Source organism: Pogona vitticeps, chromosome 7 (genome assembly GCF_051106095.1).
Source record: "Pogona vitticeps strain Pit_001003342236 chromosome 7, PviZW2.1, whole genome shotgun sequence".
Classification (NCBI taxonomy): Eukaryota; Metazoa; Chordata; class Lepidosauria; order Squamata; family Agamidae; genus Pogona; species Pogona vitticeps.
The window spans coordinates 21,691,015-21,708,949 of record NC_135789.1 but is presented as its reverse complement, the minus strand read 5'-3'; the positions used below and the strand labels follow the sequence as shown (position 1 = coordinate 21,708,949).

General features: G+C 52.3%; 1 protein-coding gene across 2 annotated transcripts; it reads left to right on the top strand.

The window, feature by feature from the left end:
• Window positions 1-18: 18 nt before the first annotated feature.
• Window positions 19-15,373, top strand: TMEM120A (transmembrane protein 120A). Of its 2 annotated transcripts, none has more exons than XM_072978250.2 (12): window positions 19-171; window positions 5,855-5,973; window positions 6,431-6,562; window positions 7,124-7,183; window positions 7,412-7,507; window positions 9,677-9,766; window positions 10,628-10,693; window positions 10,858-10,919; window positions 11,790-11,882; window positions 13,228-13,292; window positions 14,107-14,175; window positions 15,198-15,373. In XM_072978250.2, the coding sequence occupies exons 1-12, from the start codon at window positions 97-99 to the stop codon at window positions 15,303-15,305; spliced, it is 1,035 nt and encodes a 344-aa protein (XP_072834351.2). In that variant the 5' UTR covers window positions 19-96; the 3' UTR covers window positions 15,306-15,373. The 2 variants fall into 2 exon arrangements, with proteins under 2 accessions (XP_072834351.2, XP_078235500.1); XM_078379374.1 differs by having other exon boundaries at window positions 5,855-6,012.
• Window positions 15,374-17,935: the final 2,562 nt, after the last annotated feature.

Sequence of the window (17,935 nt, the reverse complement as noted above, 5' to 3'; positions counted from 1 at the left end):
TTTTCCGGGAGCGGTGGCCCCGCCCCTCCCTAGCTCCCTCCCGCCCGCCCGCCTTGCTTCCTTGAGGGAGGGCGCCTCCTCGCTTCGGACGCCGCCATGGACCGCCGGGCCTCGGTCAGCGAGTGCCTGAGGGACTGGGAGGAGCTGCAGGACGGCTTCCAGCGGGTGCAGGTGGGGGCTCCCCCGAGGGGAGGGGGAAGGGGGGGAGGGGGAGTGACGTCACGGGGAGCGGGGGGGCGAGAAGAGAGGCGGAGCCTTGTCCACCGTGGGGTGCCCCTGGGCATGTACAGAGCGCCCCGCCTCTCCCTCCCTCTTGTCTCTTTGCTATCCGGAGACCGTGGGCTACAAAGCCCATCTCACGCCCAGCTAGCATCTTCCTGTGGCGCCTCAGGGTGGAGAGAGAGTGCCTCTGAGCCTGAGCAGAGTGCCTAGGCTTCTCTCCAGCTATGAGCATCGCCAGGCTATTCTCCCCCCCCCCCTTATTTGTTTTTTTCTTCCTTTGGCCTTTTGCTGGCAAAATCTGGTCCTCCAGATGTCGGTAGACTACAGTTCCCATCAGCCCCCGCCAGGACAGCTAGTGGTGAGGAATGCTGGGCGTTGTAGTCCGGCAACATCTCCATGGCCACCGTTTGCTCAGCCCTGGTAGAAAAGATAAGATTTTGTTTGTTTGGCGGTCGCCAGGTTTGTATCTTTCTTCGGGAAGCCCAGGCTTCTGGGCACGTACAGAGTGCTCCTTCTTCCTCCATCTGCCTCCCATTTTCCTTACCACTGCCCTGCGAAGTAGGCCAGCTGGGGAGAATGAGGGGCCCCAGGCGCCTACTGAACTTCATGGCTGGTGCGAATGGGATCCTGAAATGAATTGCTCTATTCGGTATGAATCTTAGAGAAAGACTGTTTTTTTAAAAAACTTCAGCCTTTGGCTTGGGTGTGATGTGGAGAGTTCCCTGAAGCATGTCTGAAGTCCCTTTCTCAGGGGTGCGCAAAGGAAAAAGAGGTCTCTGGGCATGTGCAGAAGGCATCTGTGGTCTGCCTTGCCTCTGCCTGCAGAAGACAGGAGGAGAATGCTTGCTTTTCCCACCCCATCTGTGTGGGAAAGGGCAACGGTTTCTTGAGCCGGTGTATGGTGATGGATGGTGCAACATGGGATATGTTGTGTTGGTGCACGTGCAAATTCCGCATGCCCTTAGTGAGTAAAAGCGGGTGGAGGATGAAGCTGTCGGCGCCTGGCTACTAATCACAAGCACTCAACGCTGGCAAGGTCCAAAGCAGCCATGCTGGAGGGAGTTCACCCCCTAAGCATTGACTTGAAAGGGCCACTGAAGGTCATCTAGTCCAGCCCCCTTCAGGGCAGGGAATCCATGACTGTAGCATCCATTGTAGGTGGGCATCCAATCTCTTTAAAAGTCTCCAGTCCACTGCCTTCTGAGATGGCCTTTTCCTGCCCTGAAATATGAATTTTGTGCTCCTGTTCATGGCTTTGTGTTGGAACTGGAGAGGGTTTGATGGGCAGGGTTGGGGAGGGGTGTAGAGTGATGGGAACAGCTGGATTAGATTCAGAGGAAAGAGGAGCAAAAGTTGGTGGGAGAGACATGAGTAATGGAAGAGGATACCCTGTTATGGGTAGAAGGCAATCAGGACTTGAAATGGCTGCTGAGGAAGGTTGAAGAAGAAAACACGAAAGCAGGAATACAGTTGAACTCTAAGTAGACGAAAATCACAACTCCAAGTAGAATTGAATACCTTCAGTTTTGACAAAGAAAAACAAAACATCAAAGTAGATAAAAGATTTTCTGTACCTTGATTTGATCATAAATCCAGAGGAAACGGCAGCCAGGAACTCAGAAGACGACTGAGGTTCAGAAGGGCAGCTGTGAAGGTATTAGGAAAAATCCTTAAGAGTAAGGATGTATTGTTGGAGACCAAGAGCAAAACCATCCCTTCTGTGCTATTCCTTATCCCTGTGGACAGATGTGAGGGCCGGGCCGTGAAGAAAACTGAGAAGGAGAAGAATTGGTTCATTCAAAATATGGTCTGAGTGCACAGCTTTGATGGACCACAGAGACCGTCTTGAAAGACAAACGAGGGAGAGCTAGATCAAATCATGCCTGAACTTTCACTAGAAGGGGAAAAAAAGGACAACATGGAGGCTGTTGTACTTTTGAGCCCATTAGGAAGGAAAAAGACTCCCTGGAAAGAGAATATGCTGCTCGCCCAAGTGGAAGTCAGTAGGGAAAGGGGACCATCCAGCACGAGACAGATGGGCTCCCTAAAGGAAGCCACCGCCTTGAGTCTGCGAGACTTCGGGCCCACAGCTCCCTTTGGATGTCATTCACTCCTAGGGTCATGATCAGTGGGAAGCCGCCTTGCTGCCACCCCAATGGGTGGGTCATTCGTAGGGGGCTGGAAATTGAATAATGACCTGCCGTGATGCTGTCTGGGTGCCCTTCTAAGGGACAAGGTCGGGAGGCAGCGGACGCACAGGATTTCCTGGAAGGCCTTTGGAAGATGAGAAGGCAGACTTGAATAGATGCTGGGTGGCAGGTGGCACAGGGAGCCCCCCCCCCCCCCCCCGTTGACCTTGGTGGAGGAAATAGGGCTGGCCGCACGAGAGCGGAGCCACAGAATCCACGCTCCCTGTGGACGGCCTCAGCCTGTGTGGTCTGCACCCGTCAGCATCCACGGAGCACCCCGTCCTGGAGATCGGTGGGTCCCAACCTCGGATAACCCGGGTGTTCTTGGACTGCAACGCCCAGAAGCCTTCCCCACCAGCTGTGCGGGCTGGGGTTCCTCGGAGTTGGCAATTCCAAGAACATTTGGAGTTACCCAAGGATGAGAACCACTGTGTGTAGAAGAATGTGGGCTTTTGGACTTGCAGACAGGCAGAACCTAAACCGAGGACCAGCAGAAAAGGGAGAATTAAGATCCAAGCTTTGGGAGGGGCATCTGTCAATATCAGAACCACCACCAATTACACATTCTGTTGGTTGGATGCCTTTTTTTTTAATCCACAAGGGATCCGTTCCAAGCCCTGCCGCGGATGCTGAAAAATGTGGATTGTAGCAAATACTATTTTAATGGCAAATTCTATATATATCGCACGGTCTCTGGCTCACTCTGAATGCTTTGGATTCAGAACAGTCTCTTTAAAATGCAGAACCCTGGAGCGTTTTTTTCAACAAATTGCAGAACAATTAAACACCATCAGAAAAGAGAGATGTTGCGGAAGGCAGGGCTCGAAAGAACTGGGTGAGTTCACGCAGAAGATGCCAAGTTAAGTTTATTTCCATCCTAAGTATTGCAGAACCGTCGTGTTCAAGTGTTATTTGCCATCAAAATTGCGACAGATCCATATAACTTGCAAAATGTATTGGTGGTGGAAGCCGGGGGGGGTCAAGGAAACTGGCCCACAGGGGTTTAAGAGGATGGGTGAGGGAATAGTTGAGGGTGGTACAGGCGATGCCCTGGGTTTTTGGACTTTGGGGCAGAGCTGTATAGGGAGAAGGCACCGGGACAGCCATGGGGAAACGGAGGGGGTTGACCGCCACCCTGGAAGGTCCGGTTAGGAGCTGGCAGGGGTGCACCGAGAAGGTATTATGTTTTTTCTTTTTACTTATAGTCTGCCTTTCTACCCATAAGGAGGCTCACAATATTAAAAAAAGAATAGAAATAAAAATATAAGGAGTTAAACAGTAAAAGGAACAAACTTTGATTAAATTGCAATCAAATCATTCAGAACAAGTGCACGTTATAAAGTGAATGTTGTTGCTCTGTGTGTATGATTGGGGAAGCCAGCTCTATCACAAGGGAAGACGGTGTTTGTGGAAACGATAAATACCCAGGGAGGGGCAGGAAGGGTTTGTTCTCGGGATTGTCACACACCTTTATCAGGAGAGAATCCTCTGCCCCCGAAAGGCGGAGGTGGAGGGTGTTCTCTGGCTTCCCAGATCAGGCCTCCTCCGTTTTCCCTTGGTGCACCAGGTTTCTGATCCTCCATCCTTTGGGGGATGGTCGGATTCAAGATCCCATCAGCCCCTGTCAGCTTGAGCAGGGATGATGGTAGAAGGCGTCACCCCCTGCAGCATCTATTAGCTGTAGGGTTTAGAGAATGCCGGACGCCCGCCCGGCTTTGAGTCTCAGCTTGGTGCAGAAAGACTGGGTTTACCTGGCGCCAGTCAGGATCTCTGAGCCTGACCCATTTCACAAGCTCGTTGTGAGAATAAAGTGGGTTGAGTGAGGACCGCGTCTGCTACCTTGAGGACAGGATATACCGTATTTTTCCGTGTTTAAGACTATACTTTTGTCTAAAATCTTTAGACCTAAGAATTGAGGGTCATCTTATATACGGAAGTAAGCTGAGGAGAGAACAAAAACAAGTGGAGGGGAAAGCTAAACCCCACTTAGCTAAACCCCACTTAGATTTCTTAATTTTGGATTAGAAAAGTGGGGGGCATCTTATACATGTGGGCACGGAAAAATACGGTAATCACCCACAATCCTTCATCTCACCCCATCTGACAGAGTCCTTTTAAGGAGAAAGGAGGGGTAAAATATTTTAAATAAATACCCCTTTGGAAATCCCTTTCCATCCATAGAATCGGTTCTGGGATTACAGTTCCCATGGTCTCTCTCCTCCCTCCTTATAGCAGCCAAGATGGTTGGCATTAAAATATCGAGGGCACCCGCTTAGGGGAGGCAGGTGTGCCCACACCCCTGTACGGAAATACGGTTGTGAGCGTGTGTCCGGACACCTATCTTTGCCCATCCTGACCTAATAAGAGGGGAGGCACCTTTTGAGATAACCCGTGGATAACAAGGGTGCTCAGTCCACAAGGTTCCTGATTTGTATGGCACCTGCTGAAAGCTTGTTCTTCTGCCTTGGAAAGCTGGCAGCTGGTTGAGCCATGCTGGGAGGGAAAAGGCAGCATCGACCGCCTCACATTGTGTGGAAGCCAGCCCTCTGTCTTTAGTTGCCCGGCACCACCGGCAGGCACAGCATGAGCACTTTGCGAAAGAGAGGCTCCCTGGCTGGTCCCAAGGCCCATCGCTTTCTCCTTCCCTTCTTTTCCGGGTGAGGGAAGCCGGTCGGACGCTTCCGCCCGCAGGGGGTGGCGGCAACCCAGAGCAGGCTTTCCACGTGGAGCTGGCATGGGACCAGCCAGCTTTGCTCGCGAGGCGGGCAGAGTTTCAGATGGAAGCTTTGCCCTCTCTCCGCTGATCTCAGCCCTCACGGGGACCATCCCTGTTTTGAAGGTGTTCCTTGAAGACACACCTGTTCTCACGCGGCTTCCGGGTGGAGTTCCCCTTTCCTTAAGAGATCATCTTGATAACTGCATGCAAACTTTTATCTACTGCTGCCTATTGTGGATTTTATGTTCACTGGGCACCGGCTTCGAAGCCATTTCGCGGAAGGGGTTGGATGAGCAAAGAAATGCATGGAGGCCGTATGTGTTTTGAAGCAAGGCTGCTCACACGGAAGTGGGAAACGGGGATCCATTTCTTGGACTCAAACAATCCTGGTTCGAATCCTGACTCAGCCATGAAACTTACTGGGTGACCTTGGGCTATTCATTTTGCCTTGCCTACCTCGCAGGGGCATTGTGTGAGTTAAGCAGGCAAGTGGGGGAGACCGAAGTATGTATGAATTTCCTAGAAAATCCCACCGGAAGGCTCCGTGTCCCTGGAACCACCAAACCTTGTTAACTATAAAAGTAACTCAGATGTGACAGGGAATGACGTTCCTTTTCCTTCCATGACAAGGGTAATGTAACTGAGTTACTGACCTGGCCAGAAAAGGGAGGAGCGGCCGTTGCTTATTTCATTTGTAACTCTGCTGTTCTTCTCCCTTTTGGGGTAGGAGACGCACCGACTGTACAAGCAGAAGCTTGAGGAACTGACCAAGTTGCAAGACGGCATCTCCAGCTGCATCTCGAGGCAGAAGAAGCAACTGAAGGAACTCTCTCTGGCCCTAAAGAAGTATATGAGAAACCGCCACGGCGTGGGGCGTGCCATGGGGTGGGGATCTGTGGGGAGATCTATGCTGGCATGCTCCCACGCTGGGTTGATGTTGGGTGTCAGCCATGAAGCGTTGACGATTCCTCATCCCCATGGAAGTCTCCGTTCTGCTAGCTGGACTGGAGCTCCCATCGGCCCCTTAGCCAGGGTAGCCTTCGGGGGAAGGACGATGGGAATTGTAGTGGCAGGAAGACCTGGAAGGGCCCCGCATCCCTCCGCCACCCCCTCCTGATTTTAAGGAAGTTTTTCCTGCTCTGTAGGTGGGACGTTTCGGTTTGAGGACCGCGGGACGGTTGCCACCCAGCCTGCTCCTTTCTGTCTGATGCTGCGGTGGGGTGTTCGTCCTTGGTTATTTGCCGCCATTATATTGTTTTTCCCTCCTCCTCCTCGCAACTTTTCCTTCTCTCCCACCCGCCAGATGCAAGACCTCGCTCACAGACCGAGAGGAGGCCGAGCAGAGAGGAGAGACCATCCAGGAACTGGAGGGTCTGATCAAAGACCGCCAGAACGTCTTCTTTGAAATGGAGGCCTACTTGCCCAAGAAGAATGGGTGAGGGTCCCTCGGGCTCTGAAGCCCCCGGCCGGGTGGTGGGGAGAGAAAAGAATGGATCCACTCTGTGGAAGGGGCCCTTGCAGGTGCACAAAGGGGGGGGGCTCGCCAAGCTGTGTTAGAAGCACCCAGGCAAGGCAGAGACACCCTTTCCTGGCTTTTTTTGTCCTGCTCTTTTGGTGATCAGTCACACTGCCCTTAACTATGGAGGCTCTATGGCCCAGTTGAAGACTGCTGATCGCCCCAGGTGGGAAGATACTTGGTCCAGCCAACCCACCGTAGATTTCTGCACCCGCGGCTTTCCGTGGTTGCCGTTCAAGAGGAACATGCATGTAACGTTGTGGTCCTTCTGTCAACCCGCATATCATCTTCTGAGCTGTGGCTGAGGAGAGCTAGAAATGCCACCCGAAACGGGCCACGCTATTGCCACTGGCGAGGCTGACCAGCAGCCCAGGAACTCGGGACTCCCGTGGAGAGTAGGAAACCGCCCCCCCCTCCCGAGGTGCCAGGTGTGGCCTTGAACAGGCGCGTGATCTTTCCCTCCTTTCTGCCACGATCCAGGTTGTACCTGAGCCTCGTGCTGGGGAACGTGAATGTCACTCTGCTCAGCAAACAAGCCAAGTAAGTGCTCTGTTCCATGTCGTCGGTTTCCCTGCTCACGTGTGTCGTCCTCGGTGAGGACTAGTATGTTTTTATGCGCGGTTTCGGTTTCTTCACAAGTTATACCAACTGGGCCAGTCCTGAAGATGTCTGGGTCCCAAGACCCTGAGAGAGGAAGCTAGAACCGAGGCTGGCGTGGGGGTGTCAAAGCCTGGCCCTCATGTGTCTTGATTTCTCCCCCCCCTCCAGGTTTGCCTACAAAGATGAATATGAGAAGTTCAAGCTCTACCTCACCATCATCCTGCTGATCATCTCCTTTACCTGCCGGTTCCTGCTAAATTCCAGGTCAGTCTTCCACTCGGGAGCGACTCTTTTATAGGGAGATGTTACCTTGAACCTTGAAGCACAAGGACACAATCCATGAGGTGTGGAAGTCTACTAGACACACACACACACACACAGAGTATTTAGCACATCCTGTTATGCTCTTAATGGGACACTTGAGGGTGTTGTGAATCGCCGCCTCCAACACCGTGTAGATGGTGGGTCAAGGAAGACACAGATCCGTGTGTCGCTCTAATGATGATTCTCAAGTGTGAAATACAAGAGAACTGCTTACCGTCGATTTATCTGACTATGGATGGCCACCCCACGGTTCTACAACCAGAAATGGGGTCTTCTCGGTGGTGGCCACCATGTTGTGGAACTTCCTTCCAGTGGCGATGTGTCAGGCTCCTACCCTCGTCAGCTTTAGAAAACAAGTACAGTGGTGCCTCGCATAGCGAGGTTAATCCGTTCTGGATTAACCTTCGCTATAGCGAAACATTGCTGAACGGGACAGGGAAAGCAATTGGAATGCATTAAACATCGTTTAATGCGTTCCAAAAGGCTCCTTTACTTACCGTTCAGCGAAGTTTCCTATGGCCAGCAGCCATTTTCGCGCCCTCGTTAAGCGAGGGGAGGGCGCGAAAACACTGCATGCAGCTATTTTGGGGCTTCCGGCGGCCATTTTGTCCGCTGAACAGCTGATCGTCGGGGCTTTGTTTTGCGAAGATCGGTAAGTGAAACGCTTACCGATCTTCGCAAAGCGAGTTTCGCCCTATCTAAAGCTCGTTGAGCGATCGCATTAGCGATCCCAATCGCTATGCAATTTCGTCGTTGTACAGTGCACTCGTTAAGCGAGGCACCACTGTACTTTTTTTTACTTAGGCTTTCTACAGTCTTGTTCCTATTTAATGTTACTTCTTTTAATTACTGTTGCTATGGTGTTTATGGGTGAATTTACATTGATTTTGCCACCCTCTATCATGTCGGCTTAGGTCTTTAGATATAGTGAGGGTTCCTTTTTCTGTTCACTGTTTTAACTTACGCTTCTTACTACATTTTATGTTATGTTGATGTTTTTGGTCGTGAGCCGCCTAAAGTAGTGTCCTAGCCCCTAGATCGTCAAGGTAGACATTTTTAAAATAAATAAATACACACACACACACACACACACACATATATATGCATATATACAGTATGATCTACAGGATCATTATCAATGTTTTCACTTATCCATGGATTGAAAATATTAAAAATACAGTGGTGCCTCGCTTAACAGGCGCCCCGTTTAACGACGAATCCGCATAGCAATGAATTTTTTGCGATTGCTTTTGTGATCGCATTGCGATGGTTTAGATAGGAAAAAATCGCTTTGCGATGATTGGTACCGTTTCGCATACCAATCATCGCATAGCAATGATTTTCCAACAGCTGATCGGCGGTTCCAAAATGGCCGCTGGGTAAAAAAATATGGCTGCCCGCTGTGTTTTCGCCCGGATTCCTCGCTTACCGGGCAGCGAAAATGGCCGCCTTATGGAGGATTTTCGCTTAAAGGTGAGTTTTAAGCCCATAGGAACGCATTGAAGGGGTTTCAGTGCATCCCTATGGGCTTTTTAAAACCGCATATCGACGAAATCGCTTTGCAGCAATTTTTGCTGCACGGATTATCGTCGCTATGCGGGGCACCACTGTATTAAAAGAAAAAACTAGAAATACATATTTTCATGATGTATTTACCAGAACTGGCCACTAGAGGAAACCAGAGACCATGAAATATATTATTGTTGACAAATACATAGCATGGTTTCCAGCTCTCTCTAGTGGCCAATTCTGGTAATACATGGTGAAAATACATATTTCTGGGGTTTTTCTTTTACCATGTTATGTACTATAGCAATCACTATTATCTGCAGTTTTCATCATCTGTGGAGGCTTGGAACCAATGCCCCATGGATACGGGGGTCCAACTATAAATAAAGTCAGCCATAACACATAGCAGAGTGAGCAGCAATAGCATAGCAATCAAGCTCCCAAGGATTCTGCCCAGCTGTCTTACTCGTAATGGAGTGTCTTGTCGTGGAGAAGCCGTTCGTACCCGACCAAGGAGAGATGGACTGACAGCACCCAGAATTGTTAGCCCACAGGCTGGCCCCATCTGATGCCTCTCGCTGTTTCACTGCCTCGCAACAGGGTGACCGATGCCGTCTTCAATTTCCTCCTGGTCTGGTATTACTGCACTCTGACCATCCGGGAGAGCATCCTGATCAACAACGGCTCCAAGTGAGTAACCCTCCTGTGCCCAGAGCCATCACTGCTTCCCTTTAAGAGCCCCCCCGGGCTGGGCTGCCAGGGTGGCCATCAGCTTTGAGCGGTTCTCGGTCTCCCCCAGCCCTACATCTCGAAAGCCTTCTTATGAGAGATCCTGGGATCTCCCCCTCCCCTTTGCAGGCTTGGGTTCTGGTGAGATGTCGGAGTTTTGCCCTTAGGCAGAACAGTGGGGAGGAGGCCTCAGGCAGCAAAAACCAGGTGGCTCCCACCCACCAGAGGCAACTCGCCCTGCAACTCTCTGTTGCAGTGGGAGAGGATGTCTCAATGAGACTCTTGGCACCTTCGGTGGGTGTGGAAAGTGGGAAGCTCCATCTTGTCCTCTTTCTAGCAACGAAAGGCATTGTGCTGGTCCCTATCCATCTACAGGGGGAAACACTTCCTTTTTAGACCATGCTTTCCAGAATGCCAGAGCCACCATGGCTGCCAGCAGTTATACAACACACACACACACACACACACACACACACACACACACACACACACACACACACACACACACACACACACACACACACACACACACACTTTCTCCCAGCCAGCTTTGGGCTGCAGCTTATGGGCCAACTGGCCGCAAGACTATCACGGTGGCTCTGCCATAACCCAGCTCTCGCTGGCTGATCCTCTCCTTTTCCTAAGGGAGAACCTTTGAGCATGGCTAAGGTACACCAGGTGGCCGGCGTTCTTCTGCCAACACGCAGGGAAGAAGTAAAACATGGGCTCCCAAAGTATGTTGAGCCTTGCGGTATGAGAGACACTCGTTTGTGAAAAAGACTCTCCCTCCATCTTGTGCCGGTTCCTTTTTTCCCCCTCCAGGATTAAAGGCTGGTGGGTTTTCCATCATTACATCTCCACCTTCCTCTCGGGAGTCATGCTGACCTGGTGAGTTTCCGCCTGTAGCCTCTTGTGCCTGTCGGAGGTGGCTCTGTGGGGGGTGGAAGGGTGCATGAACACAGCCACCGGTGGCCGTTCTTGCCAATTCTCCTACAGTAAATCTCTCTCTCTCTCTCTTTCCTTCTGTTGTTTCCGATCCCTTTTTTTTGCAGGCCAGACGGGCTGATGTACCACATGTTTCGGAACCAGTTCCTCACCTTCTCCATGTACCAGAGTAAGCAGACCAGCTCGGAGTGGAAGCGTTGGGGGCGGGGGTGGCAAAGGATCAGCAAACCCTCGATCTTCCCAGAGTGCAGGACACGGAAGCCAGATTTCGGTTGAATGTGGAGTAGTCACGGCTTCAAGCCCTTCAAGGGCTTCCCACTGCGGGACCCATCATCCCCAGCCAGCCCGATGGGGCCCTGGGTTGTAGTCTGAAGCATCTAGAAGGAACCAAGAGCCGCCTTGGCACAAGTGTTCAATTCTCAGTTCAGGCAACAGGTCCGAGAGCTGTGCGTCTGTCTGGAGAAGTTGTCAGGCGATGGCTCATTTAGACCCGTTTCGGCCCCTAAATGCCGTGGGGTGGTGTTACCAGAGACGACAGGCTGCTTTGACGCACGATTTAGGGGATGGAAGATACAGGTGGATGGAAATGCAGAAAACATAAAAGTGGGTGATGGTCCTAATGCCATTTTCCTTTTCAAGAGATCTCCAGAACTCATATAAAAGTAGGAACTTGAAAGGAATCCATTTAGTCCTTTGATACAACGAGAGCTTTTTTTCCTCTATCATCTGACAAGCTGGATCTCAAACACTCAGATAATATAGTGGGGCCCTCATATCCATGGGATCTGTATCTGCAGACTTATTTATCAGCTGCCTGAAGATATTAAATTAAACAAACACATATTTAGATGTATTTTCCAGGGTGTATTTACCAGAACTGGCCACTAGAGAAAGCCAGAAAGCGAGGCAGTCCATATAAAATCCGCTATTTCTGCAGTTTTCTGCATCCGCGGGGCAGAGCTCGGATTCCCCACCTGAAGGATAGGGAATCAGCATCCTCCTTAGTTTTCCACACTCTTGTCTTCTCTTCTTTTGTCAGGCTTTGTCCAGTTCCTCCAGTATTACTACCAAAGTGGCTGCCTGTATCGGCTCAGGGCCCTTGGGGAGCGGCACAACATGGACCTCACGGTGGGTAAGTGGGCGTTTGTGGCTTTCTCGGCCCTCTTCTGCAGAATCAGGGCAGCTGAGTTTCCTCAGGTGAGAGGGAAAAGAGCAAACCCCCCCCCCCAATCATTGTGAGGATTGAAAGGCTGTCATCCAGAGGAGAGGCAGGATCTGTTCTTGATCCTTCCAGAGTGCAGGACACACAACCATGGGCTCAAATTGCAGGAAACCAGATTTAGAAAAACTTCCTAACTCTTAGAGCAGTACGACAAGGAAAGCCATGATCTTGGGAAGTGGTGAGCGCTCCAACGCCGGAGGCCTTCAAGAAAAAATTGGTCAGCCACTTGGTTAGATTCGGATTCCTGCCTTGAGCAGGGAGTTGGACTCGATGGCCTTTGAGGCTCCTTCCAACGTCATGATTCCGGGATGTGTTGCCGCTAAAAATCTAAGCACCAAGATGGAGCAAAGCTCCCTGGTGATCTGGGTTTCAGAAGGTGCTCCTAGCTGTCGTGACAGCTGTTTATTAGAGGTGGTTCACTGGGGAGCACAAGCAGGAGGGGGTCGGTGGACCCCACGGTCCTGCTTCCCCTTATAGACCGTGATTGTCCGCTGTGAATTTCCGATACTGCCGTGAACAAGCCCCTGGACCGAACCGACACGCCGGCTCTTCTTCTGTGTATCCCTTCAAACTGCTGTTCTCTTTTATCGAACTTTGAAAGCCACTTTTGCTCTGAAGACTTTGAAACAGAGCTGAGAGAGAAAGTTTTTTTTGGGGGGGTGCCTCGCTGGCTGATCTCCCGATCAGTTGTGGTAGATCTGTAGGTGGTTCTGATTCCTGCGGCTTGCATAAGCACAGGGAAAAAAATGATGGGACAGAAAGGGGGAGAGAGAGAGAGAGATACCCTCTCGAGCTCAGCCTTCGTAATCTGCAGATCCGAGACTCGGCTTTAGCTCAAAGGGGTGTTTGAGGGTCAGCCGGGAGGGGGAATGGGGCACGAGCCTCTGAAGCCGACCGGTCTAGGGGCCTGGCACGGGCCGGAGCAACACAGAGGTGCAAAAATACCAGACAACACACAGACTTCAGGGACCAGGGGTTCAAGGTCTTCTCCATCAGAAAGCACGGTACACGCTGGGTGCAGAAAAGGGGCCCTGCGCAGGATGGCATCCGTTGTTTCTGTGTGGGACCTAAGGAACGAGGGGCTGGGTTTTGCGGGAAGAAGCTGCGCAATGAGAGTGGGAAAGGAAAAGGCAGAAAACCCCACTGTGAGACAGTGAAGCCTTTCGGGCAGTGGACCTCTGGTGTCGTTTCCCCCCCCCCCCCCCGCGGCTCTGGGTGATGGTGAGATCCTTGATCCTGCGTCTCCTCCCAACAGAGGGCTTCCAGTCCTGGATGTGGCGCGGCCTCACTTTCCTGCTTCCATTCCTGTTCTTTGGCCAGGTAAGAGACCCGCAGCCTCGGCGGAAAAGAGGGCCTCAAGGGCAGCGGTGGAGGAGGAGCGGGTTTCGCACCCAGGACCCTTTCACAGGTTCCCATGAAAGGGGGTTGCGGGGTGAGGCATGCCCTGCCAGGCTGGGGGACACCCTGGCTGGCCTTTGAGGTGTTGAGGGACCCCCAGGTCCCCTTTGTCTGGACAGGCTCACCCTGGATTTGGGGCTGATGGGAACGGATGCCCCCAGTTTTCCCCTGGAAGCTAATTAGCAAGTGTAGGAGGAACGGGATCAAAACGCTGCAGGATCGCTTTGATCCCTGCATTCCCCTCCACTTGTTTTTGTTCTCTCCTCAGCTTTACTTCCGTGTATAAGACGAGCCTCAATTTTTATTCTAAAGATTTTAAACAAAAGTATAGTCTTATACAACACGGAAAAATACAGTAACTACTGAGACTACCTTATGCTCGCCACCCTTCCCCAGTAATTTACTGACCTCAGAAGGATAGAGCGGCTCCCTGGGATTGAACGCCGGGCCGTGAGCAGAGTCTCGGCTGCAGTAGTGCAGCTGAAACCACGAGGCTCCAGAAGCCAGAGCGCTCCACTCTGCTGATCTCCTGCAGGCTCCAGCCCTTCCTGGCTCAGCCCAAAGGGGTCGGTTTGGGTGCTGGGCTCTTTTTCTTCTTGACCCTTGCCTCGGTGTCCCCCCCCGCCCGCCAAGTTTTTCTGGCTTGAGCCCCGAAACATCGTTGATGTTGTGTATGATGTTGTAAAAAGCAACAACAATAAAGCCTCTCTCTCTCTCTCCTCTTGCTGTTGGGCAGTTTTGGCAGCTTTACAACGCCATCACCCTCTTCCAGCTGGCCCGGCATCCGGAATGCAAGGAATGGCAGGTAAGGGAAAGGCTGGGTGGGTGAGGCGAGGAGGCCAGCCCTGAGAGAACAAGGGGAGCCTCTCCACTTTTAAGACGGGGAGGAGATCTCTTGCTGCGGGACTAGGAGAGATTCTTTCTCTCTCTCTCTCTCTCCCCCCCCCTCCTGCCAGAAGCCAAGCCTGGGGCTGCAGAAAAGCAACAGGCAGTAAGAGGGGGGGTGACTCTGTGAGAGGCCACAGAGGGCTGGGGGGCTGGAGGGGAACGCTTCATCCACTCTTGGTGGTCTACAAATGTTCACACAAACACAGACACACACACACACACACACACTGTAGGAAACCAGTCAGAGGGGAGGCTCTCGGGCCAGCAGAGGAACAAGGCCAGGGCGGCAGAGTCACAAAGACCAGGTGAGACCCTGACTCTGCCCAAGGAACGGCGGATTAATTTGGAAAGAGCCTTCTTCATTTCATGCCCACGGGATCGAAGCAGGGAGCCTCTTTGCGGGGCGGGGGTGTGTGTTTCGGGTTCCTTCCAGCTCTCGGAAGAACGGCACGCCCAGGGCGTGAAACTAACCCAGCTCCTTTCCTGTTTGGGCCGAAAGGACTTCCTTCAGACCACGGGATAAGGTGGGTTTGAGGTGGAGGGATTTTTTTTTATTTCTCCAGAACGAGGACAGCGCCATCGGTGGTCCCCTCCTGCCTTCCAGGAGAAGGGAGCCATCGGACGGGGCCCCGTGGGGCTTCCTTTTGAGCCGGACAACGTCTTTCCAATGGAAACGTTTGAAAGCTTGGGGTTTTGAGGCTGACCCTCGGTTTCTAACAGCACGGCGAGGCAGGCAGAATCCCGCAGCGCAGGCGGCAGGCGCCCAGGCCGACTGCCCCTGGGCTCCTGATTTTTCTGCCCCTTTTGTTCACTTCAGCCCCCTCTGGGGCCGTCGGGCTCCCTCCAGCGTCCCCACCACCAATTCCGCTTGGGGAGGGGTGGGTTCCTTTTTTTCCTGGCCAAGCAAACTCTCGCCCACGGGCTTCCTTCCTCCGGCAGGTGGTGATGTGCGGCCTGCCCTTCTTCGTCCTCTTCGCCGGCAACTTCTTCACCACGTTGCGGGTCGTTCACCAGAAGTTCCAAGACAAGCGCCCGAAGACCGAGTGAGCCTGGGGCCCCCCTTTTTCTTCCACACGAGCGCACACTCTTGCTCTCTTGCCTCCTCTCCCCCCCCCCAGTTCTTCTGTGATCCCTCCTCTGCTCTGTCCGGTGGCGGGGGGGGGAGCGCTGGTCGTCTCTTCCCCCAACCCTTCCAAGTTGTCTGGCGAACTGGTGTGTAAATACTGCCGCCGAGGGTGACCAGTGTTTCCCTGCCTGAAGCAAGGCCCTGCAGCTGAAACTGGGGACTCGTCATCGCACGGCGCCAGCTTCGAGGTCTGTGGCAGGGCACCGGCGTAGACTCTGCAGCAGCATTCAGACCCCAACCTTCTTGTGGCCTCTACTCCGTCAATTTCCGCTGTCCTGGAAAAAACCGGGAAGGCAGCTTCAAGCGGACGGTCCCGATTCCACTCAGATGGAAAAATGAGAAGGGAAGGAAACAGGGCTTTTCTCCGGAACCTGAAGCGTCGGTAGTGTTCGGGCTGAACCAGGTGGGAAAGCCAGGGCGTTTTCTCCTCCTTGTCTTGGGTTCTTCTCTCTCCGTTTGTATTTGTCCTGCTGTCTCCTCATTATGCAGGTGATCCTGGCTTTCTCGACGCAGAACGTGCCTCCCGTCTGTGTCTTCTCCGGTGGCCCAGGAATGATCCCAGGCCACGGGTTGAGTTATGCTCCTTTGCCCGCCAGGGAGAACCGATGGGTGCCTTTCCCCTGTCCTGGGTGGGAGAAGGGCCCCACGGCATCCACCCCCCCCCGCCAGTTTGGTGTCGGTGCCCCACGAGCCGCAGAAGGTGGGGCATTAAGGGGGAAAAAAAGGGCTTGGCAGCAGCGCGTCCTCTTCCTTCTCTCTGTGTCCTGTATTTTTGGGGGTGTGATGTGTCTCAAGTAAATCCGTCTCTCTGGGAAGGCGCCGGACCACCTTGTAAAGCGCGCCGCCGTCTCAGAATGTACCTTAAATGTCGTTTAAAGTGTCTATATGTGAATGTTGGCAAATAAAGAAAAGGGAACTGCCGGCCGCCTGGTTTGCCTGCCCATCATGGGGTGTGGGTGTGGGTGGATCGGGGCCCTTCAGGACATTCTGGAGATCACTCATTCATACGGTTGCCAGGCATCAAGAGGTGACCTTACAGCACCTGACAGCAAAATGACACAAATCAAAAGTGACAAAGGACAGAACATCCCCCCCCCCCCCACAAAAGTTAATATAATGCAGGTTTGTTTGGTCCACATCGGGGAGATTAAGCTTCCTTGGGAGGATTCTTGTGTTTCTTCTTTTGTATTGGCTGGGATGTGATTTTTGGGTTGCAACCAAAGTGGAATAAAACATATGAGCTCATGTGGGGAGCAGCACGGTGGCTCCACTACAGAGGTGGGTGAGAAATTCATGGGATTCACAATTTAATACATTCAGGAAATACTGTCCCTTCTCAAGCCAGAACACCATGAGGTGGTAGAGAGCCCACGCTTTTCCTTATCGGTGGTGCAGTCTGCTAATTAAAAGAAGAAAAAAAAACTCAAAAAAAAATCCACACACAAGCCCTGTAGAACAGAGGAAAAGGCACGTCACACTCCATTATATCATAGAATTGTCTTAGGGTGGAAGGGACCTTGGGGGTCATCTAGTCCAACCCTCTGGGGCCCAAGGCAGGAGACCTCGTCCCATCCCGGACAGATGGCTGCCCAAACTTTTCTTGAACACCTCCAGCCATGGGGCACCCACCATGTCAGGAGGCAAGCCGTTCCACTGCTTTATTTATTTATTTATTTAATTTATACCCCGCCTATCTGGCCTACCGTCAGGAAATTCCTTAGTTCCAAGTTTGATGTCCCTCTGATGAGTTTCCACCCGTTCGTTCTACCCTCGGGCGCCATGAGACTCAATCGATGCCCTCTTCCCTGCAGCAACCCTTCAGATATTGGTAGACTGCCATCACGTCTCCCCTCAGTCTTCCCTTCGCTAAGCTCAACATATCTAGTTCTGTGAGTCGTTCCTCGTAGGATTTATCCTCCAGTCCCCTTATCATCTTTGTGGCTCTTCTCTGCAACCCCTTCCAGGGCCTTGATGTCTTTTCTTGTATTCTGGAGACCAAAACTGGACACAGCTCTCCGGGTGCGGCCTCACCTGTGTGGTCTCAAGGGGTCCTCGCACTTTCTATGATCTTGATGCGACCCCCCTGTTGATGCAGCCTAGGGCGGTGTGGGCTTTCTTGGCAGCTGCCGCACACGGCTGACTCCGCCTTAAGCGGAGGTCCAGCAGGACCCCCAAAATTCCTCCCACAGGTTCTCCTGTCGAGCCAGGTACCCCCTATCCTGTACCTGTGCCTCCGGTTTCTCCTGCCTAAGTGCAGGACCGTCCTTTCCCCACCACTGAACTGCATCTTCTCGGATAGGGCCCAAGGTTCAAGTCTGTCTAGATCCCTCTGAATGTTGAGTCTAATCTTCCAAAGTATTAGCAATTCCCCCCAGCACGAGAGATTATTTGTAGGGCTAGGAACCTGGAAAGTGGCTACATTCAAAGAACGCATAACAGAAGCATATAATATACAGTAAATGCATACGGGATCCGTTCCAAGCCCCTCAAAGGCGCCGAAAACCACAGATTATAGTGAACCTTATACATAGCATGGTCTCTGGCTCCCTCT

Coding starts and splice junctions, on each gene's coding strand:
- TMEM120A (XM_078379374.1), top strand. CDS start 97: ATGGACCGCCGGGCCTCGGTCAGCGAGTGCCTGAGGGACTGGGAGGAG. Junction 6,563..7,123: donor TACTTGCCCAAGAAGAATGG/GTGAGGGTCCCT, acceptor GCCACGATCCAG/GTTGTACCTGAGCCTCGTGC. Junction 10,694..10,857: donor TCGGGAGTCATGCTGACCTG/GTGAGTTTCCGC, acceptor TTTTTTTTGCAG/GCCAGACGGGCTGATGTACC.